This window comes from Mustela nivalis (assembly GCF_964662115.1).
Source record: "Mustela nivalis genome assembly, chromosome: 10".
In the NCBI taxonomy this organism is placed as follows: Eukaryota; Metazoa; Chordata; class Mammalia; order Carnivora; family Mustelidae; genus Mustela; species Mustela nivalis.
This window is the reverse complement of record NC_139029.1, coordinates 80,284,461-80,308,253: the sequence shown is the minus strand read 5'-3', so window position 1 is coordinate 80,308,253 and position 23,793 is coordinate 80,284,461. Positions and strand designations below refer to the sequence as shown.

Genomic DNA, 23,793 nt, shown 5'->3' with positions numbered 1-23,793 from the left:
TCCTAATCAGAGCTGTTAAACAAACAAAGAGATGTCATATAAAATATACCCATTTAGGAATAGCAGCTACATGTTTGGAGTTTTAAAAGGCGCCATTTACCTTGAAGATAGAGATAAAGGCCTCAGTGGAGTGTAAAGGTTAGGCAAGAACAAGATACCTTTCTGAGCAAATCCATTCTCTGAGCATCAGATCCCATGGCTGGAGCTCTGTTCCCAAGGCTGTGCTTGCATCCTAAGATTTATTTTGGGCCTTATTACTATTTCATCAGAAAATTACTCGTCTCTCAGATGGGACTTATCATTATTATTAATAAGTAGTGCTTCTTTAAAGGCCATGAATATGTTGCTACAGTGTAATGGTAAAAATCAAGAAATTGTTAGTTGTAAGAAATTCACTTTGCAGACAACACTTCAGGTTAAGATAAGATTCATCCCTACTGGTGCTTTAGATCTTGCTATTTCGAGGGTGGCCCAGCAGCATGAGTACCACTTGGGAGCTTGTCACAAATACAGGATCTTGGGTCTCATTCCAAACCTGTGGCAACAGAATCTGCATTTCAATAAGATCCTCAGATAATTTATATGTGTATTGAAAGTTTAAAAGAAAATATCAGCATGCAGAGTTCCTACGATCAGGCATTCTGTCAGGAAAATTAACAAGTTTAATCTTATCAGAAAGTAGAAATTAAATTACTCATTTTAGGAAGGTATACAAGTAGTCTGGCATTTGCCTTATGATGAAATGTACCTGAAGTGATCCCTTTAAACACCTATGTCTGATGGCGGCTTCCAGTGTTTCCAGCATAGCACACCATCCCAGCCATGTTCAGTCGCCATGTTGTAGTCTCTTCTCCCTCTTGAGGTTTTATTTCCCTTCACCTACTCAGAATAGCTCCCTAATATGTGACACAGTAACACTTTAGGATGGGAACGTGGGAGAGGGTAGGAAAAAGGTAGTCTTCCCAGTCTTGAGGCCCACCATGTTCTTCCATAGTTAAAAATACACCAAGTCTATGTTAACTTACTTCAGTTAAAAAATAATGAAATGAAATGAAATATAAAATGAAATACATCGAATCTGCTCTTGACCACTCCAGCACCATGGAGCTTAGTCTACCATATACAAATTGTGCCATGTTTGTGGATTAAGAGAATTAGAGGCTTTTGTGTCTTCTCATTGGACAACTCAGGATAAATGAGATTTAACATTACCATTCATATGTTACAAAGTAACTAGATACCTTTTAGCAAGCAAGTTTTTACAACAATCATGAACATCCCATAAAGAACATGATATGGTGTGTTTTCAAAATTTGATGTCTTATGGTCATATGGGGAACTATTTTAAAACTAGAGTAAAATTATACCATAAGCATGTACTACAAAAAATTGGAATCTCCTTGTGAACGAAGAAGGTAAAGTAAGGCATCAGTTGAGTTACAGTTTAAAAAAATCCTATGGAGGAAATTATAATAATGTTTTTCATCATTGTTCTAAAAAAAATCAACTCTCAGTAAGTTTTAAGAGGCCTAATTAATACTAAAATTGTTCTTCCTAAGAAACAATTTTTTAATGTAATATAATGTGCTTCCTAGAAAATATTCTTCTCTGTATTTATTCAGTTCTCTTCTCTACATTGTAGTAACATACAGCACTTCAGAATAGGAAATGAAGGATTTTTTGTTCCTGCTTTTGGAGGTGTCTTTGGTAATAATTAACCTAGAAGTGTTTTTCTAAATCCATTAAATTCAAGCTCTAACTCAAAGCCCAACACAGACTTTCAAGTTTATTTTTATTGGAAGTATCCTAATTTTTCAGATTCAGCCTTCCTTTACTCTGGAATTTTTTAAATTCTTTATTTCTAACATATGGTCACTCAAATTAAAATACCTCTTCGAAATTATCCAGGCACTCGACATAGATTTATTAAGAGCAGAATAAGTGACAAACACTGTACTCGACACTGGGGATAATATGGTGACCAAGATAAGTAACAGGTTCTTCCCTCCTGAAGCTTCAGCCTGTTGGGGAGTGAGCTGTACATCAAATGCGATAGGATATAAGGAAAAAAAATGTAGTAGTAATTGAAGGCCTTAACCTATTCTGGGCTCTCTGAGGCCTCCTCAAAGAAGTTATATTTACCATGATAAGGGAAAGGGCCAGTAGTCAACCATGGGTAGAAGGGAAAATTTTTCTAGACAGCAAGATTTTATGAAAAAGTCTTAAGGCAAAGAACGAACATGGCAGATGTGAAGAAGAGAGCAAAGACCTGGTGACTGGAGCATAGTGAACAAAAAGAAGAACACCAGTAGACAAAGATGAAAAGGGAGACGGGTCAGTGGTGTTCGAGTTAGTGATGAACAGCATTCCAGCCTTGGCATGACCACCTCTGGGCATGAGAACTACCTCCCGGCAGTACATCCCAAAGGACAGAAAACGAGAGAGTTAAAAGGTTGTTTCTTATGCTATGCTACATTGGATTCTTTGTAAATCCAACTGACTGGATCTGATTTTTTACAGCTGTACTAAGGTTTGCCTGATGTACAGTGAACTGCACATATCTAACGTGTCCAATCTGGCCATTTTTGAAATACATGTATACCTGTGAGGCCATCACCACATCGAGTTTATGGAAGTAGTCGCTGTCCCTAGAAGTTTCCTTGTGCCTCTTTATAACCCCTCCCTCCCCACCACTCCCATCTCCACAAAATGATGGGTATGCCATGCTTGGAACAGTGCCTGGAACGTAAATCGCTTTCCTTGAATAGATGCAAAGTGAGTCCATTTGGAGAATTAGCTCTTAGATTGACATTTGGTTGATTGTTCCATCTTTTCTAGGTATGCAGTGCTGTTCAGAATCAGGATTTCACTGTCATCCAAGACTACTGCACTGGCCTCAGAGCCCTGCTGTATCTGAAAAGCATTGAAGAACTACAAGACTGGGATGGGCAGAGTCCAGCTACCGTGAGTCACCAGAAAGGGAAACCAGTTCCCCGTATTGCGGAACTCATGGGAAAGGTATGGACTCACTTCTCCTCTTGTCCTTAAGAACTCTACCTCGGGTGCTTTCTACATCAGGTCTTGTTTTCCTTCCCACTATCTCATTAACAGAGGAAACACAGTGCCTTTTGGATGTTATTTCTGTAGTGGAATCGTTCTGAAGGAGGCTTGATTACAGCTATATGATAGGTCTGTGAGTTACATTTTTATAAAACCAATATAACACAAGGTCATGTAAAGGAAAAAAGATTGAAGTTTGTAGTGTGAAGTGCCTCCAGATTCTTGCTTACTGTGGTGATGACTGGCATTCTCTCCAGTGGGAGGCTGGGGATTTCTTTATTCTTTAACAAGCTCTGGAAATTATAACATTACCTTTTTATTTTCAAGACAATCAAATCACTGGAGCCCTGAATAATATGATGAAGTTTTTAAAATTAAAATCTAATCAGTATCTTTTGTAACTGCTTCCGCTATGTGGTTAAACCTGGGCTCAAAAGGTTATGTCCCAACTTTCTCACTAACTGCTATTTTCAGAGAAATATATACTACATTTACATTTTGTATAATATAGTGATTTTAGCAAATCTTTTCTAAAACAACATTCAGCATTTTGCCTTTGTATTTCCTTTGTGTTATTCTAAATAGACAACCATTGTCAGAAGACGTTTCTTGAGTCCTGAATGAGGGGAGGAAAAAATTATAATTCTGAGTCTTTTCAGCCTGTCACTACATCAATAATTAACATTAAAAAAAAAGAAAGGCAAGTATAAAAAGATTCTTTAAGGAAGCATTTAATAATTCAAATGAATCTTAACTTGAAACAGGTCACATGAAAAAGAATGGAAAACAAAAACCCTGGCTACCCTGCTTTGGATGGCAGGAGTAGAGACTCTGAAAGAATGAGGGAAACATCATATAACTGACTTGGATTTGGCTACTTCTAATGCAAACTATGACTCCCCTCCCAGATAGACAAAAACAAAGGCTTCTTGAAAAATAATGTACGTGATTGCAAGTCCAGGAATGAGAAACAAAAGGGAGAAAGAAAGAAAATCTTACAGTGAGAGAATTCCTAGAAAATATCGTGATGAATGACTCCATGAGTGGCAATCAAACAGAAAAGAGAGTGGGTGGCATTAATATTTATAATATTGTAATTAGCAAGACTGTGCCTAAGCAGCATTATTAATGTAACTAATCATATTATCATAAACTGAGTCTGCAGTATTTAGACAGTGAGTGCTCTTGCCTTTATCAATGACCATCCATATCTGGAGGTTGTTCACAGTGTAAAAAAAAAAATTTTTTTTTCTCACAAATAACTTTACACTCATTCAGTGTAAATATCCCAAGTAAATTGGTTCTGACACAGTAGTTTTGATGGTTTATGACCATTCCATAAAAGCATCGTCTCAAATTCGAGTGGTCACCGTGTAAGCTGAAATGTTAAGTAGGCACATTGCACTGTGCTGTTTTGTCTTTAAAAGACTTCCATGCTCATCTCAAAACTTACATATTCAAATAAAAGATGAATAATGGTGGAGACACTTGTGTCAATGACATAAGTGGAAATTGATTTTCTGATAGATGGAATCTAGATTCTGACTTTTTTTTTTTTTTTTTTTTTTTTTTGGTGAGCCCAGACTTCATCAAAATCGTGTCATTTTCAGCATTATCATTTTAAAAAGGTTTTTTTTTTTTTTTCACATAGATTTTGCCTGTGTGATTATATTGGCGATTCAGTGCTCAACCCCAAGTTGAGGAAATAGCAGTTGGTCTGGTTGTAGAGATATGCTCCTGGATACCCCAGTGTGGGCTGATGTGATCAAAACAACAGGGGATGGTCCCCTTGAGCCTAATGTCCCTAACAGTGAATCAAAGCACACTGGATCCAGGGTCGGCGGGGGGGGGCTTCCTAACTGTTCCTTCATGGTGCTGCCGGTGTGGGGCGCCTATCTTCGAAAACAGCTGGGATTGTCCTCTCATTAGCTGAAGAATAGGATTCCGTTCTTTGCAGTGTTTTCATGTTACAGGGAAAACAAGATAGTGTAGACCCTTTTCAGAAGGACCTGCTAGAAGTAGCTGGCTTCTTTAGGCAGGAAAAGATTTGTTCGGCAAGTACAATTGCGACTCTACTTAATCTTTCACTCAGAGGTCAGGCTAGAATAAATTAGAGTAGAAATTTAGAAGAAACCAATTACAGTACAGTGTTTGAAGATGGAGAGAAATGAGATGTTAGCTATGGAAACAAGGATTTGGCCAAATTAGTTGTGTTATCTTTTAAGTAATTAGTATCTTTAATATACTCTCCCTTTGCATACCCTCACTTATTAATTCTTGAAACTTCCCAAGCGATGTTTCTTTAGGTGGCTTTGAAAAGGCAAGAAGTCAGGCATTTATAGTTTGCTCTGCTCTTATGGTGCAAGGTGTATAAATCTGTACTTGCAAACATGAGAGCAGACCCCATACGAAGAGCTTTGCACACCACAGAGCAGTGGGTCTCAAACTGCTGGTGCTTAAAAACCATGTGGCACACTTGTGAAAAATGCAGATTCTCTGACCCCACTCCCAGAGATGCTGACTCAGTGGATCAGAGGTGGGTCCCAGAACCCATCTTGTCACGGGTAGTTCTGATGGACAGATCCAAGAACCCACATTGCCAAAAGTAACAAAGAAGAGAGTAGCAACAGAATAGCGTTAGAGACTGAGAAGTGAGCTGTGAGCACAACACAAGCTTTTCTTAGTGGAGGAAGCCAGCACTAAATGATGTTGAGCTAGAGAAGAAGTGAAATAGAAAATCAGGCAAGGAAGTCCAGAGAAGCAGTGAACTAAGTTCTGAATGGCCAGTGCTCTGAAATTACCTGATGAGGAAACTGGGGCAGGGAATTAGTGCAGCAGTTAGGTCCAAGGCAAAAAGAATCATGAGGACAGAGATGCTTTGCCATCAAAGATGGAACATCCTCAGTTCATGCAAACAGTCAGCAGTAAGGAAATCTGGGAGGATAAGGAAGCAGAGGCTATTCCCAGGATCTTCGGAAAGGAGGGGTCTCTGAAGCAGAGTGCCCACTTGGTTTGTACTCGGTAATCTCAAGGCCTCCTTACCGCTGGTAACAATCTAGGCAGCTCAGTGAAAGTGAAGTGGTCATTTGCCACACACTGGACAGAGGTTCCTAGCAGAGACCAAAGTCAGACTGGTGGGTTTGCATGATGTTTTGTTACTTAACTAGGTGAGCAAGTTGGACAAGTTAATTAATCTCTCCAAATCTCTTTCTAAAACTATCAAAGGAAGATAATCACAATCTAAGTCCAGAGTCCCTCATTAATAATTCTCAAATCAAAAAGTCCTGAAACCAGGTGTTTCATTTCCCAGCAAAGATGACCTGAACTGATATGAGACTATTACTAATTTTTATTTAATTCTTTTTAGAGTGAACATTTACATGTTTACTGCAGAGAGACTAATGTGTTTGATTCCAGGTTGCTAACCCACATCTTGCTGGTGTATTGAGTAAAATGTGGCACACTCACCATTTTACTTTTCTAAAGCACCCCCTGAAAATTCTGAATTCCGAGCTGTTTTGGCCCCAAGGGTTTTGGTTAAGGGGTTGTGAAGAATATTTAATTGACACTATCACTGCAACTATAACTTTATCCACAAATTCTTCTTTAGAGTTGGAGGCAAAATATCTATTTAGTGATATCAGAAAATGAGATATTAGTATTTGGAATTTTTAGATGTGGCAAATCACAGTATGTTGAGATTATTTGCTTGGGAAATATGAAAGAAATTGGATGCTCCAAAATTAGAACAGAAATTTTGCAATCAAAAAACATGGAAGGAAATGATTTCACCTTTTTTTTTTTTTTTTTTTTTTTGGTGCTTAAGAGGAGAGTAGGATTCCTAAACAAGAGCCCTCGAAAGGGAAACAGTACAGGCCAAAACTACTGATTGGTTGGGATCTGCATGCATTTTCACTTTCTGTTTCCTATATCTGGAATGTCTTTCCTGCTCACTGAAGAGAAATTCGCAATTTCTCTTTGAGTTATTCTTTGAGCTCTACACCAGAATTAATTTCTCCTTTTCTTCAGCCTTAGTTGTAACAAGTATCACACAGCATTTGGATTTTTAAATGTCTTTTTCCTCTACCAGACAGCAAGCCCACTTCCCAATTCCTTCGACACCTACTGATACACAGTAAGGACTCAGTAAATGCCGCTTTTGTAAATGAATGACAAATGAACTCTGTAAGAAAACAGCGAAGTGGTAGCATTAAAAACCAGTAGTCATTTGACTTGCCAAGCCATTGCTTCCCCCATCGCAGCAGAAATGAAATGAGTGTAAGAAGGAAAAAATAACTTTGAGCTTAAAGTCCTATTTCATGTGTGAGCCTAGTTTTGTAAAATGAGATGGAAAGCAGTCAGAGTGGAGTGAGGTGGGCAGGTGAACAACATTTATTCCTTCTTAACTTAGCAAAATACCTCGAGTCTAAGCTTCTTGAGGACTCAGACCACACACTGTGTGCCCGGGTCTGACACGACATGTACCACTAGGAGCAGTGGCATGGTAGCTGAGTTGCTGAATAAATATATTGATCCATCACTTATTTATTGTAAGGTGTACTGTAAATGTCACTTCCTTGGTGAAGTCATCTACGACCCTCTTCTCTGTCTGGGAAAATTGAGTCCCTCATTTCTCAACTAGTATTGCAGTTATTATATTACCTTCTGGTTATATGTCTTCTTGTTCATCACTGAAGTTATTATGAGCATCTTGAAAACAGAGACGATGTCGTATTTATACTTGAGTTTTCAAGCACCTAGTACAATGCTGCATGGTTATAGGATTAAACTGCACAAACTGGGGCGCCTGGGTGGCTCAGTGGTTAAGCCGCTGCCTTCGGCTCAGGTCATGATCCCAGGGTCCTAGGATCGAGCCCCGCATTGGGCTCTCTGCTCAGCAGGGAGCCTGCTTCCTCCTCTCTCTCTCTGCCTGCCTCTCTGCCTACTTACGATCTCTGTCTGTCAAATAAATAAATAAAATCTTTAAAAAAAAAAAAACTGCACAAACTATCTGCAGTGTCCTTATTTGGAAGGAAAAAAGAAAGGCAATTTATTACTAAAATTCCAGCCAGTCCCTTTCAAGAATAGCAGAGATTGTAGAAAGAAACAACAAATATGCCAGATTACTTTCAGTAGGTATTAAAACATGGTGAAATATACATCGGTGCTTTAACCAGTGAATATAGTCTGTGCTCATTAAAAGGCTTTCATTAGAATAAAATCAGGAAAACTATCATTGTGTTTGTATAGCACCCCTTGAAATAAGGCTTTATTTTGATGACAGAAACAAAAATATGTACATCCATTTGACCAGATACATCATTCTCATGTCATTTTAAAGCCACAAGTGATGTGATTTTATAAAACTATTGCTCTCTGATTATAATATTTTATTTTTTTGATATTTTATTTCTTTACTTGACAGAGAGAGAGAGAGAATGGGCACAAGGAGGGGGAGCAGCAGGCAGAAGGAGAGGGGAAGTAGGCTCCCCATAGAGCAGAGAGCCTGACGTGGGGCTTGATCCCAGGACCTTGGGATCATGACCTGAGCCCAAGGCAAACACTTAATTGACTGAACTACCCAAGTGCCCCCTGGTTGTGCTATTTTATATGTAAATGTCTAACCATCTATTTATTTGTTTCTGACATGTTATCCACACAGAGAACAAAGAACTGTCCAAAAGGACCATATGACGTCATGAGCATGACCTTTACTAGAGGCCTAATAATCCCAGTCTTAGAGGCAAAAGAGCAGTAGTACCTCCTCTTCACAACTTTAAAAGTTTTCTGTCTTCCATGCTATTTATTTTTTCATGCTTTTCCTTTTTCCCAATTGAGATACAATTTGCAAGAAGAAAAATGCACAGGTCTTAAATGAACCATTTGATGAGTTTTGACAAAAGCATACATCCATGCAACCCTCACTTCTGTCAAGATAGCAAACATTACCAACATCTCGGAAGACTTCCTTTTGCCCCTTTCCAGTCATTATCTCTCCCACCTCTCCACCAGCAGAAGTAAAGGTAATTTAGTTTATATCATCATAGATTAGTTTGTTCATCTTCTGTAGCGTCATATAATTAGAATTCTAGAAGATGTATGTTTTTGTGTGTGTGGTTAGTTTCACTCAGCACAGTGGTTTGGAGATTCATCCCTGTTGTTGTGGGTGTCAAGTAACTCATTTCTTTTTGTGGGTGAATAATATTCCATTGAATAAATATATCACAGTTTGGCTATTCATTCAAAATGCCATTTGAGCTGTTTTCACTTTTCCAGTATTAGAAGTATGTTCAAAATAAGCATTCAGGCATAACTGTTTTTGTGAATACCTATTTTCATTTCTCTTGACTAAGACTTAGGAGTGTCGTGTCTCGGTCCTAACGGGATGTAAGAGCTTTAGAAGAAATTTGCCAACAGATTTCATAGTGGTTGTACCATTTTATACTCCTGCCAACTGCGTGGGTGGGTGTTTCAGTTCTTTCACACTCCAGCCAACATTTGGCATTCTCTGCCTTCTCTGTTTGAACCATTATAGTACATGTCCATTGGTATTTCATTGTGATTTGAATTTCCATTTTCTTAAAAACTAATGATATTAAAAACTTCCTTATTTTTTTATTGGCCATCCATATACCTTTTCTGTTAAGTACTTATTCAAATCTTTTGCCTGCTTAAAAATTGGGTTTATTTTTTTACTGAATTTTCTTTACGTATTCCAGGTTCAAGTCTTTAGATGCAGAAAAAGCATTTAACAAAAATTCAACATCCATTCATACTAAAAACCCAGTTATAGAAGGTAACATGCTCAGTCTGATAAAGGATATGTATAAGAAACTATACAACACAAATCATATTTAAATGGTGAATAAATAAACTTACTTTTCTAAGACCCAGAACTAGGCTGGCATGTCCACTTTCATCACTTCTATCCAGTATTGTACTGGAGGTCCTAACTAGTGTAGTGAAGACCTGAAATAAATGGCATCCAGATTGGAAACCTACTAAAACTGTCATTTGCAGATAGTAATATTGAATACATCAAAAATCCTCAAAAAACTGTAAAAACACCATTGAAAATCAGTAAATGAACTTTGGAAAGTTTCATGATATGAAGACAATATACAAAGTCAGTCATATTTCTAGATGAACAATAGAAACAATGAACAACCAGAAAATTAAATTTTAAAATTCCATTTACAATAGCATCTAAAAACCATGAAATACTTAGCAACAAATTAAAATGTATGCAATATCCACACACTGAAAACTATAAGGGATTGCTGAGAAAAAATAATGAGAAAAAAAATCAATGGAGAGATACGTTCTCTCCAAATTAATCTGTAGATATATAGCACAATCCCACTCAAAATCCCAACACATGTTTTTGTAGAAGCTGACAAGCTGATTCTAAAATTTTCATTGGTATTTAAAAGAGCTAGAATAACCAATATGGTCTAGAAAAAGAACAAAGAGGATTTGAACTATCTGCCTTTAAGTTTTTCTATAAACCTACAGTCATCAAACAAGCATGTTTTAGTGTCAGGATAGACAAATAGATCAATGGAACAGATAGAAAATCCAGAAATAGACCCACACACATATACTCAATTGATTTTTCACAAAGGTGCCAAAGCAATTCAGTGGAAAAAGGAAAGTTCAATAAATGGTGCTAAAATTAATGGAACCTCATATTTTCCTCACACAGGACATAAGAGTAGTTTTAAATATATCATAGATATAAAAGTATAAAAATTTTAAAGAAAACGTAAGAAAATAGCTTCATTATCTTAGGATAAGGAAAAATTTCTTAGATAGAATGCCAAAAGCACTAACCAACAGGAAAAAAAAAATTGATAACATTTCATCAAGATTAACTTCTGGCCATCAAAAGATACAGTTAAATAAATAAAAATTCAAGTCACAGAATGAGAGAAAATATTCATAGTATTCACATCTCACGAAGAACTTGTGAACACAGTAAATGTATATATAATACTTAAAACATGTAAACTGGAATAATAGGAAATAATTTAATTTCATCAGAAGTATCTGGAAATCTTAAAATAAAAAGTCCATGATGAGGGACACACCTGTAGGCTCTTGCAACTAACCCTCATCCATCTATGATAACATTTTATTTTCTCTTTTCTCTGATACAACTTGCAGAGCTAGCCCAGAAAAGAGGAAGTGAGGGTGATGAAAGCCACTTTCCTTCAGGTTTATCTTATAGGCCTGTGATTCTCGTCCATGTTATTTTTCCCCGTGCAGCTTTGAATCACTGTAGTTCTTCTTTTTGAGGCTTTCAGTTGTGTACTTTATATTATTAGAAAACTTCCAGATGACATTCTACATTTCTATCAGTTACTTGGGTACTGATTGAAACAGGAAGCAGTATTATTAAGATCTTTTTCTTTGACTAGCCAGGTTGTGTGGGGATAAATATTTTTATTGATGGAGCTCACTTCATAAGACATGTCAAAAAACAAAAACAAAACAAACAAAAAAAAACAAAAGCACCAGTTCCTGGGGGTTCAGATTCAAGAATTACCAAATCAGAGTTTACTGCATAGATATTATGGGGACTTAATTACATCTCTAAATATCATTAGATGGTTTGAGTAGTATCTTAGGTAGAATGCTGAAATGCCAAGTATCCTTTAACAATAGGGTAGACACCTGTTTGTAAATGGTGATTAATCCCACTTAGAAGGAAAAAAAAATGTTGAATAAGATTTGATAGTCCCTTCTTGTAGTTCTGAGTTTCTAATCACAAAGAAGTCCGTGTGCTGTAGTGAAAAGAGCACAGTGTTAAAGTCTAGTGGGTCTAGAATTCAGGCTTAATGGCTTACTTCTGGGTGAACCTGGGCCAGCTTAATGAATCACACAATCATCTATTCCTGTACTGGCAAATTGAGATAATGATATCAGTTTCACTAGTACTTTGTGAGGATTAGAAATCATATATATGAAGTGCATAACACATAGCAAGCAGACATTCAGCACATGCCTATTATTGTTATTGTTCATTCTAAAATAGATGATGGAGAGGTAGCTACAGAGCCACATAGATACATAAATAGAACACAAGTAGACATAGAGAAATATTGGAGTAATTTGTATATGTGATACTTACACGTTATTTGTATAGTTTCTTTTGACTGTTTACTGATAACATGATTTTGCTAGCTTACTTTGGTTTGATCTGGTCAAAAGCTTGCATCTTTGACCTTTGAAACACTCCCTTTTGCAAAAAAAAAAAAAAAAAAAAAAAAAGCTTCTAAAAATTCAGAAGTGTTCACTTTCCAGGTAAAATTTGTTAATTTGGAGTTTGGGCAGTAATATAGCATGAGTGGTCCTTCCTTCTCCTAAAATAGGTAGAAGGGCCAAGTCTATTACTGTTGCCAAATCCCAGTAGCAATACCAGAATTTAAAGTGAACCATTAGGGGATATGCTGGTAGGAGTCTCTCATGTTGTAGAATGAGGTAGTTTTGCATTTCTTATAGCCAAAATAGTTTGTGCCGCTATCAGCCTTCTCATAATGGTCTCTCTCCCATCTCTGGGGTAAGTGGGTCTATTTCACAGGGCAACTCCACGATCAGTTGGTAGTGGTGGCTGGCAACAATATATAGAAGAAGACTATGATCCAAAGCCAAGTCCAGCAGAGTTGTGTGATCAGGTGGCAATGCCCCCATCAGCATGGACACAGGACAAGACCTGGCAGGATATAGCTTCTCACTTCCCTGAGTGTGGCGCACTGACCACTTGCCCACTGGCCAATCTAGGAATTGCACAGCACTGAGCTTTGCAGTCTCCGTAACCACTGCAGCTGCTTCTTTGCAATGCTCCACTGTATGTCTGAAATAAAATGTAAACCAAACATTTTTACTGTTCTGCATCATCCCACCATGCTTTGCTTCATCCATCATGCTTTTAAAAATCATGATTTCTTATTTCTCCTCATTCATAAACAGGTATCTAATTGCCAAACACAAATGTGATTATTCTTTTGTCACTTTCATGAAAATATTCAGTTAAGTGTAATTCCTCATATTCCATCAAATATACTACTTTAATCAGAATGCACCTTATTGATATTAATTATACACATAGAACTTGTGTAACAGTACTTTCCATCTTCAACATACTTAGCCACATTAATTTTGATGTTACTTTTACACCAGGAAAAAAGAAAACTTAGGATTTTTCTTGTTCTGGGTGGAGATTGAGGATTTATAAAGAAAGCATTACTATCAGCATGTAAGATGAAATTTGAATTCAAATACTACCCTCGAACCCATCCCCTACACTTCCTCCTAAGAACTCTACAAAATCAGTGCACATTTATTGCAAACCAGTTAGCTTTCTTCCTAATCCTGATTTTATGGAGTAAGGCAAAATATCTCTGGTGTAATGCTGAGCTATGCCCTTGAGATTCTCCCTGAGAAAAAATATATATTTGTTTTATCTCTGTTTAAGCTCATCTGCCCACTTGAATAAAGGGAGCATTAGATAAAAGATATAATTTTCTGCTAATTAAAGGGGTCAAAGAGTCACTTTGGTAATGTAAAGAGTCAACAGAAATTCTAATTAAGTCAGCTTTATGCCAATTTGTCCTAAGATTTGAGGGAGGAAAAATTGTCTACATTTTGAAATTAAAAGGGGGATCTGATTTACCCCCCAAAATAAATAAATAAATAAATTTTAAAAACATAATAAGTTAGTTAGTGTTGTTGTTTGTTTTAGCTTTCAAATTATATGGATCATAACTGCTATTGAAGAGATTTACCAAAACCTTAGAAGCTTAGGAAGGATAGGCCAAGTTATCTTTAATTGCACTGAATGATTATCAGTCTTGTAGTTAGCCAAATCAGTTCATATATCCAGATGAAATATCCATCCCTTTCCTCTTCTCCTTAGAAACATGATCACTCTGTTAGGTTGCCCATAATCAATCTAGTTAACCACCTAATATCTCAATCTCAACATATTTTGTGTTGTATAGCTACTAGAAGTGATTTTATTACATGACTCAGATCCATACCCTATAATAGTGTGTGCTTTGTGGTCACTGGTGACGCCTAGAAATGTGTTTGAGATACGACTACAGCCTACACAGAAAAATGTGCTAATGCTGCTCAGAGAATCCTTTGGTTTGCAGCTTCAGGCACCTTTGTAAAGTTGCCTCATTGATGGAAATGCCTTGAAGACCTCACTCCCAGTCCCTCATGCCTGCTGGCCGATGTGCTATAGATTGTTCATGGCAAACACCGTCAAGATTATGCCTTTTGAAGATTTGTTAGTATACATCTTTAAAGCATTTTGCTTGTCTTCCCTGCTTCTCAGTTTCATCCCATGTCATCTCAAACTATAGAACCTTCTCTAGATCCTCTTCTGGCAGTTCATTTCAGCATGCACCCAGGCCATCTGAGCTGTACAGTGTCACCCATCAAGCTAGTGATCTTTCAGAACCTAAATATAGCCAAGTCTTTGTTTCCATTTAAAATAGATCTTGAGTGAAACTTATGACAGTAAACATAGCATTTGTGGTAATCCAGGCCTCCTAGGAAGATAATTCAGTACTACTCTATACAGTCTTTATTGAGATACAGAAGAAGCCTGCTTTAAATATTCTCTTACTCTGTTCACATGTTTGGTGATGGTGGTAGGCATTGGTGGTGTCCACTAACATTTTCTGTTTCTGTAGGAGAAGCAAACTCCTTGCCTCTTGGCTATTGCATGTGACTGGGTGACTTTCTTTAGTTAATGAAATGTGATGGTATGCAATTCTGAGTGGAAACATGGAAGCTGGCACTCGATTCTCCATATTTGCTTCCCTTGCCTCAGTGAACACCACAGTCTCATATTGAGAAGGTAGCAACATAAAATGGATGACCTAGTTTCTGAGGCACCACTTCTAGGACATCTGAGATAGCAGACTTTTTGTGACTGAGAAACCAACTTTAACTCTGTTAAGTCACAGAGATTTGGGAGTTGATTGTTACCACAATACTATCAGTTGGTAAGTATTACACAGAGTTCCATATAACTTGTACCTGCCACCAGAGGCACTGATGGCTACAGAAGTAACCCTTTGAAAAATTATAAAATGGAAACGCTCATCTTTAGTGATCTTCACCTTCCTTTCTGCATGTGGTTCCACATGCTGGAAACCAATTCCATAATGCAGTTTTCCATTATGTCACTCCAACCGGTGTCCAATTTCTCTCATGATAGCAGAGAGCCTTTCTTTCTAAACCATACAGTGAAAACATTTATTCTGATATCCAACAGCCAGGCTAATCCAACTGAGGAAACAGAGCATAGCATGTACCTTACATAACATCTTTCTTGTTAGTAATAAGGACTTGAGCACCTTATGTGCTTTCTCTTAGCCACCATTTTCTCATCCAAAAACTTGGGATAATAATATATTTCTCATAGGATTGTTGAGAAAAACAAGTCTAAATTTCTTCTGAAAGAAAAGTTGGGTTCTAGAAAACGTCATCTCCACTCGCTGTCTCTCATTCCTTACTGGTTTTTCTATCTTCAACCCATCAAAATTAGATCTCTACCTATCCCCACTCCCCAAATCACTAGAACTGCTCTTGCTGAAGTTGTCAGTGATTTAGTTCTCACCAGTAGTTTCCAAGTCTTTACTAGGTCTTGTTATATTCTACAGTTGACCACTCCTTCATATTTGAAATTTCTTCTTTGATTTTTAAATACTCTTTTATTCCTGGTTCCTCCTTTACTTTTTTCAAGCAGACAGCTGTTAGCACCTAGCATGTGCCAGGCATCGTGGAGGCAAATATTAATAATAATGTAACTGCCCTCCCTTAAAAGGATCACAGACTACTGTGGAATTAGACAACTTAAGAGTTATTTATAACATAGCGATAATTACAGTGATAGATATGCACAGGATAGTAGGGGTGGTGGGGTGTTTGAGAACATTTTCCAGACCAGTCTGAAACTTAAGATCTGTAAGTGTAGGAAGAATACCTCAGGCTAAGGCAGAAAGCATGGCAAAGTCCTGGACATAAATAACATTTCTGTGTGGAGACAACCATCTTGGACTTGATCTTTAGGACCCCTCCTCTCTTTTTTTTTGGCCCTTAAATACTAATATTTCCCCTATTCATGGCTCTCATGTTACTATATGTGCTTCTCAGACCCATGAAGCCAATTTTATTCTCCTTGTTGTCATCATCCACATTCGTGCTCTCACCAAAGACCTCCCTCTGGACCCTACACACCCATCTCTTCAGCTTTCTGGTGGACTTTGCCATGCAATAGCCCTGCTCAGTGCTCTTCCTGCAACCTAGGAATAAAACAACAGTAGTGATTATCCATGACAATTATATAAGCACTTTATAATTTACAAAGCACTTTGGCATACATTATCTCACCAGCTGCTTCCTTAATGTAATAGCAGCAGTGGGCAAAAAACCATGTCACTGCCAACAGCGCTTTTCTGACCTTGGTCTCCCAGCCCCACCTACTAAAAACATGAGAGCAGCTGGATGGGAGCTGATTAGAGGCTGGAAGCTGACCTTGTCTGGGGACCAGGGGAGTATGACAGCAGCAGTTGCCACCTCCACCTTCTCCATCTCCGTAGGGGCGATAGAGCAATCCAGAGGTTTCATGGCAAAACGTGGGAGGCTGCACGGAGCAACCAGGCTTCTCGTGAGCTGCCTCAATGCAGGCTGAAGGTGGCAGGCATCAGCTTGTGGGAGGTTAAGCGCTTATCCACTCTCCCCCACTTTTCTGATTTCTTATTTCTTACATGCATTAACTATCATTTTGAAAATTTCAGTGGGTTAATTAAATTCTTCTAGTGTTGATGCTAAGAAAGCTGAAACATTTTCAACTGAGATTGACACTACTCAAGACATCGGCTTCACTGATGTTTGTTCAGCAACACTCCAATATGTCACAGGATTGCTGAGAGAACATCTGAGAGCTATAATGAGCTAAAAGTCAAGTACAGGGGAAAATGTGTTCCAGACTGCTGCAGATGTTCTCAAATCAAATCATATTTCTGTGAAATGCCATATAGAATATTCAGCAATTGAAGGATGCAACATGAAAGGACAGTTCAATTGATTTGCACTGTTTTAAAGTTTTATTTAGACTAAATTATATGAAATCTGGTGGCTTTTTTTTTTCACTTTGAATCAATTAATAAGAGACGCTCTTGATCCTAATGAGCTTCAAGGATAATATTCTTGTGCTAACAGGAATGTATTAACTGGTTAGGGAGGAGTCAAAACCTAGAAAGGGGGGCAGTGGAATAAGGGAAACAAATTAGAGTCTAAGGACAGACATTCCATAGCCCCACTTTCTTGCCTTTATTCCTCCTTTATCCCCTTGGCACCCAAATTGAGCAAACCTCTGTTTAATTCACCAATATCCTGATAAACCTGTGTTTACCACTGTGTTAACAGTGGTTCATTCTCTTCCTCCTGGGCAACCTAAAGGAAGCTTAGCAGGAGTAGGTCAAGGAAGTATTCTGACAGATGCATCTTTTGTTGTCACCAGCTTATATTCATCACACAAGCGGCCTTGCATTTCACCATAGTTTGGATAGTCTGGCCTATGATTAGGGACGATACTGTCCTAAGTGAAGGGTAGCACAAGGTAAGAACCAATAAACCCATTAAGAAAAAACAGAGAAAATGGTTAAGTGACATTAGAAAGTGCAGTAAGACAGCACCATGAGATACCACCCCACAACCTGTATAATGGCCAAAATTTAAAAGGATTGACAATATCAAATGTTGGCAAGAATACGGAGCAACTAGAACTCTTGTACTTTGCCAGTGGGAATATAAAATGCTACCATGACTTGGCAAAACTCAACATTTTCTTATAAAAAAGCCCAACAGTTCCATTCTCAGGTATTTATCCAAGAGAAACAAGAACACATTTCCATAACATCTGAAATAGATGAATTTTAAAAACAGTATGTTAAGGGAAGGAAGCCAGACACAAAAGAATACTTACCAACTCATACCATTTATGTGAAGTTTAAGGGTAGGAAGAAAAAAATTATATCATTAGAAATTACAACAGTGGTCCATATCTAACAGAGTGGAGAGCCCAGATATGGACCCTCAACTCTGTGGTCAAATAATCTTCAACAAAGCAGGAAAAAATATACAGTGGAAAAAAGACAGTCTCTTCAATAATGGTGCTGGGAAAATTGGACAGCTATGTACAGAAGAAAGAAACTCAACCATTCTCTTACACCATAAACAAAGATAAACTTGAAATGGATAAAAGACCTCAACATGAGGCAGGAATCTATCAGAATCATAGAGGAGAACATAGGCAATAACCTCTTCGACATCAGCCACAGCAACTTCTTTCAAGACATGTCCCCAAAGGCAAAGGAAACAAAAGCAAAAATGAACTTTTGGGACTTCACCAAGATCGAAAACTTCTGCGCAACAAAGGAAACAGTCAACAAAGCAAAGAGGCAACCCTCGGAATGGGAAAAGATATCCGCAAGTGACACTACAAACAAAGGGCTGATATCCAAGATCTATGAAGAACTCCTAAAGCTCAACACACACAAACCAGATAATCATGTCAGAAAATAGGCAGAAGACATAAACAGACTCTTCTCAAAGAAGACATACAAATGGCTAACAGACACATGAAAAAATATTCATCATCATTAGCTATCAGAGAGACTCAAATCAAAACCACATTGAGATACCACCTTATACTAGTTAGAATGGCCCAAATCAATAAGACAGTAAACAAGTGTTGGAGAGGATGTGGAGAAAGGGGAACACTCTTACACTGTTGGTGGGAATGCAAATTGGTGCAGCCACTTTGGAAAACAGTGTGGAGATTCCTTAAGAAATTAAAAGTAGAGCTAGAGCTATGACCCTGCAATTGCACTACTGGGTATTTACCCCAAATATACTGATGTAGTGATAAGAAGGGCCGTCTGTATCTCAATGTTCATAGCAGCAATGGCCACAGTCACCAAACTGTAGAAAGAACCAAGATTCCCTTCAACCGGACGAATGGATAAAGAAGATATGGTCCATATATACTACGGAGTATTATGCCTTCATCAGAAAGGACGAAAACCCAACTTTTGTATCAACATGGATGGGACTGGAGGAGATAGATTATGCTGAGTGAAATAAGTCAAGCAGAGAAAGTCAGTTATCATATGGTCTCACTTACTTGTGGAGCATAAGGAATAATACAGAGGGCATTGGGAGATGGAGAGAAGTAATTTGGGGGAGTTTGGAACGGCGGGTGAACCGTGAGAGACTGTGGACTCTGAGAAACAAACTGAGGGTTTTGGAGGGAGAGGGGTGGGGGGTTGGGTGAGCCTGGTGGTGGATATTATGGAGAGCACATATTGCATGGAGCACTGGGTGTTGTACATAAACAATGAATTCTGGAACACACACACAAAAATTAAATTTAATTTAAAAAATTTAAAAAAGAAAAGAAATTACAACAGTGCTAAGTAGAGCTTAACCGGGATAAAATACAAGGGAACTTTCCAGAGTGGTAGATATGTCCTATACCTTGGTTGGGGTGACAGTTTCATGGATAGATCTATTTGTCCAAATTCCTCCAACTGTGTGCTTGCAGTCTGTGTAGCTGTACTGTGTGTGTATGTATAAATATATCAATTAAATTAATTTTATTTTTTAAAGCATACATCAAACTCTGACAGAAATTAGAGGACAAGCATTCAGCATACTTTTAGGGACAAAGTGAGACATGTCATATAGGAAATACTAAAGACATTTTTTTATGTCCAAATTACTTTTAATCAGGTAGCCTTTGGGAACTAAAAATCTTATGAATTTAACCACTGGAAGAGAATAACTGGTACCTTGATAAAAATCTTGGCTGGAAACCAGCTTAAAGAAAATGGATGGCTGGGGGCATAAACAAATGTATTTTCCTCTGCCAACTTGCGGGCAGCTGGATGTGGAATTGAAGTAGTTTAGGACTTGCGCATCAGGGAGACTGGCTGGGACTTAGAAATCAAGAAGGGGAACATCTGGCTTCTTGAGAAATGACAAAGGTAAGGGAGGTGGCATCACAATGCAAATGAGAAGCTGCTTCTTAAAGATGGAAAATTTGATTAGGTCCTTTGGTAGGCCTTCAGCTTGCTTTGCTTTGTAGGATCAGCCAGTGCCTGAAGCCTCTGTTAACAAAAGCTAGCCTTGCCTGAGGCCACAGCTCCCAGAACAGAAGCCTAAGTTGATTGCTGATAGGGTGTTGCATTGTAGGTCTAGGTGTTTTCACCCTACTGGTCTACCTACCCTCATGCAAACAAACCCAGTGGGGCATTTGTCTGGAAGCCTTAAGTCACATACATTTCTAATGCTTTAACATATGCACTGACATCTTCTCTTGCAATAGCTCTCTTATTATTTGGTAATAACATTACAACTATGGAAATAAAGACAAACTCTTTAGGCTGAGTTTCCATTCACTCAGGTACATTTTGTTCATTTTCTGAGGCACTACTATTGCAAAGTTGTAAAAACTCCAAAACTATATTTTGATTCTGGTATTTTTTTTTCCTTCAAGTTTCTGCTTTTTACTTTCTATTACCTAAGATGCATCTCCTACAAAATTATGGCTGGAAACAAATATCACATATCTTTTTTGAACTCACATAATTTTTGTGAGAGATTTGATTTTTGGTACTAATTGAATTTATTTTACATATCTCTGCCTAGCGTAAAACTTTGAGTTTGGATTTTAGTACTTTAAATATATAATCTAGACATTCAACAAACATTGAGTATATGTTACATGCCAGGCATTTTGATAGATAATTGAGATTGAGTGATGAATAAAGATAAACCCTTTATCACTGAGGGACAGTCAACTGCAAAAAATCGTGTTACTAAAAAATCATGCTTTACACAATTATGTATGCTTATACATGTATACATACATTTACGTGGGTGCCTGCGTGTGTGTTTGTATGTGTGTATTTCCCCATTTTACAAAGGTAGAAACAGGCTTAAAGAGGTTTCATTATTGCAGTGGAAACAGGATACAAACCCCATTCTGTTTATTGCAAAAACTGTGCCCTTAACTACTTAACTACTGTTCATCTCAACATAACTGCTATTATGATATCAGATTTATGGAAGCTAAAAGGAACAAGTGTTCTTCTCAACCTGGGGCATCAGGAGCAAGTATAAAGGGACAAATGAACTGTGTCTTGAGGGATGAAACAGTATAAGTTTTATGTAAATGTCCTCATTAATTCCAATCTATAAGCAAATGGCTGTGACCAAGTGATCACTTGTAAAAATTGCTACATTTTTATTTACGGTGGTAAAAGAGTTATAAAATCTGTTAAGTAATTAATCCCATTCCCTGATAGGGCACAGGTTTCGTTCTTAGTTTGTGCTTTTGGGAGCTGTTGTCTTTTAGCATAAATCCCATCAAATCTTTGTGAGTTTTGCCTTTACATTTCCTTCATCTGTGACGGGAAGATTCTATTAACAACCCTGGCACCTTCCATTAAAGTCTACAACTTCCAACTGCCAGGAAGGGATAATGAAGTGATAAATTTAATTTGCTACCAAAATATGTAAGGCAGAGATATCTAAGTGAATTTATAGCGTTAGCTATGTCTTTCCTCTTAGCATTAACAAAAGTTTTATGGCAGGTTATCAGAACCAGTGCAAAAAGAACAAATATATATGACTTTCCTCACACAGAAGTCAGATCTATAACTCTGTATCAAATCATTTCTTTCCCTCTTCTTCTTAGCATTTCTAGGTTCATCAGAACTTAATACAATAAGTTTCAAATATTTTTTTACTTGGAGAATGTAAAAAAAAAAAAACAAAAAACTGTTAACCAGACTAAGAAACACTTTTTACTCATTAATAAAGGTCCTCTGAGGTTTATAAAACATGTATCCCCTTCTCATGCCCCTGCTAGACTCTAAGGGCTACCAAGGAAAGTAACAACACCGTCCATGTGGGATCGTGACAATGAGGGTGCTTCAGATTCTATGGGGCACAAATCTACTTTCCCCTCATTCTTTAACTCTGTGCCATGGTTGTAAAAATGATTCTTTAATTTAAAAACTTGTGTATATATTGCCATTTCAAGAATTCCTTTTTTCCAGTGAACTATAGCTCACAGGATCTCATCTTCCCATGTCTTGGCATTGGGATTGTTCGTGGATTGCAGGGGGCCATGGGTGCACCCATCGAATGCAGAGCCAGGATGTTTTGCTTCTACCATTCAGTGATGCAAGTGTCCCTCTTGTGAAACAGACAGAGCTGTCAGATTCAGTTCTTGACTTCAAGGTTAGGTGCCCGAAGAAATGTAGAATTGATCACTAAGATATGATAATAAAAACAAGGTACATTCAAAGGGCTGTGATGTTATACTCTTTCGAGGGCTTTTTATGTCACCTACTTGAATCCTTGCAACAATTCATATCAGGTTTGAATCACTATTCTCTTTTTCCTGTTGAGAGAAGACAAACTTGGGAAGGTTAGGAAAGTTGTTCAAGTTCCCTTGCTGGTAGGAGCAGAGACAACATTCTATCCCAGGTCTACGTGTTCACAAAACCTGCACGCTTGCCTCCTACACTTCACTGCCTCCACTTATTATCCTGTGCAGAGGATCATTGGTTCTGAGGCTTTAGATTTGATTCTTGGTTGACAGATAGCAGATTAAGATTCTATTAATCTTTGGGCAAGAATGTTGAACTTTCCACCTCTCTTGCAGTGACCTGTGGCAGTCGATTGTACTCGGAATTACACGAAACCTGCTTGCTCACTTGCATTCGGGGGACTCAGGATGAATCAGTGTTTTTGCAGGCATGTCACCCCCTTTCCTCAGGCCCTTAGCCACTGACATCAAGAGCATTAGATGCATTGCCATCCTGCTAGCTGGGCTGATCCTCCCCACACACTCCTCGTACTCTGTTTCTTGGCGAAGGTCATGGGCTCGTCTCTTCTTCCTTCTGTTCCATCCCTTTATTCTGGTTTACTTGAGTTTTAGCTCCTATACAACAAATCCAGTTTGGGTTATGAATTCATGTATTTATTTATATGCATAAATTTCCCCCACCAGTTACCTTAATGAGCCTAGCCCTTCTGGTCTGCTAATTTATGTCTTTGAAAGTGAGATAAAGAGAGCCAGAGAGTAATGGAGAAGAGCATGAGGAGAAGCCTGGATCCCAAGGTCTGCGTTGTGCTCCCCCCGACTGCTTCGTCCTCCCCCGCATTGGGCCTCTCCTTTAGCAGCTGCAGGGTCTATCTAGATATGTTTAGATGTCTGGCTGTATGCCCAGCCAAAGTTTTGATGCCTTGTTCTTCTCTTATGTCACCTCAGTTTCATATAAAATCAGCCATGTAGGCAGAAGCTAGGTATTCAAATGGACTTTAGATTCTTCTATGTTAAGTAGCCTCCTGGAGGCGTCTAGTGGCCTTTACTGCCCAGGATACCAGGCGGTGGTTTATACTTAATGGCAAGCAAATGCCTAGGTACACCTGCCAAGGATGTTAGAGCTTTTTGTTGCTATCCAGGCAAAGCTTCCATTCATACAGTACTTGTAATATAAACATCGTGGTGTATGCAGGTCTGTAAAGAACTAAAAGCAAACCTGTAAGTGGTATCTGAAAGTATTCTAGCTCTGGATATGGGTACTCTCCCCTGACTTAAAATGCTTGTATATTTCCTGTATGTACTCCTCTATG

The 23,793-nt window shown here is 38.1% G+C and overlaps 1 protein-coding gene and 1 long non-coding RNA gene across 5 annotated transcripts in view; one reads left to right on the top strand and one right to left on the bottom strand.

Annotated features, from left to right (window-relative positions):
- DPYD (dihydropyrimidine dehydrogenase) overlaps nt 1–23,793 on the top strand; it is an 831,034-nt gene that overhangs the window by 706,586 nt on the left and 100,655 nt on the right. For all 4 annotated transcript variants that reach the window (XM_082686466.1, XM_082686464.1, XM_082686465.1 and 1 more), the window contains one exon: nt 2,839–3,018. In XM_082686466.1, coding sequence (XP_082542592.1) covers nt 2,839–3,018 — 180 coding nt within the window. The remainder of the gene's footprint in view (nt 1–2,838; nt 3,019–23,793) is intronic.
- Nucleotides 6,643–13,133, bottom strand: LOC309842361. Its single transcript, XR_014299620.1, has 3 exons — nt 12,194–13,133; nt 8,065–11,846; nt 6,643–7,858 (listed from the first exon to the last, which is right to left on the bottom strand). It is a non-coding gene; the product is annotated as an uncharacterized lncRNA (long non-coding RNA).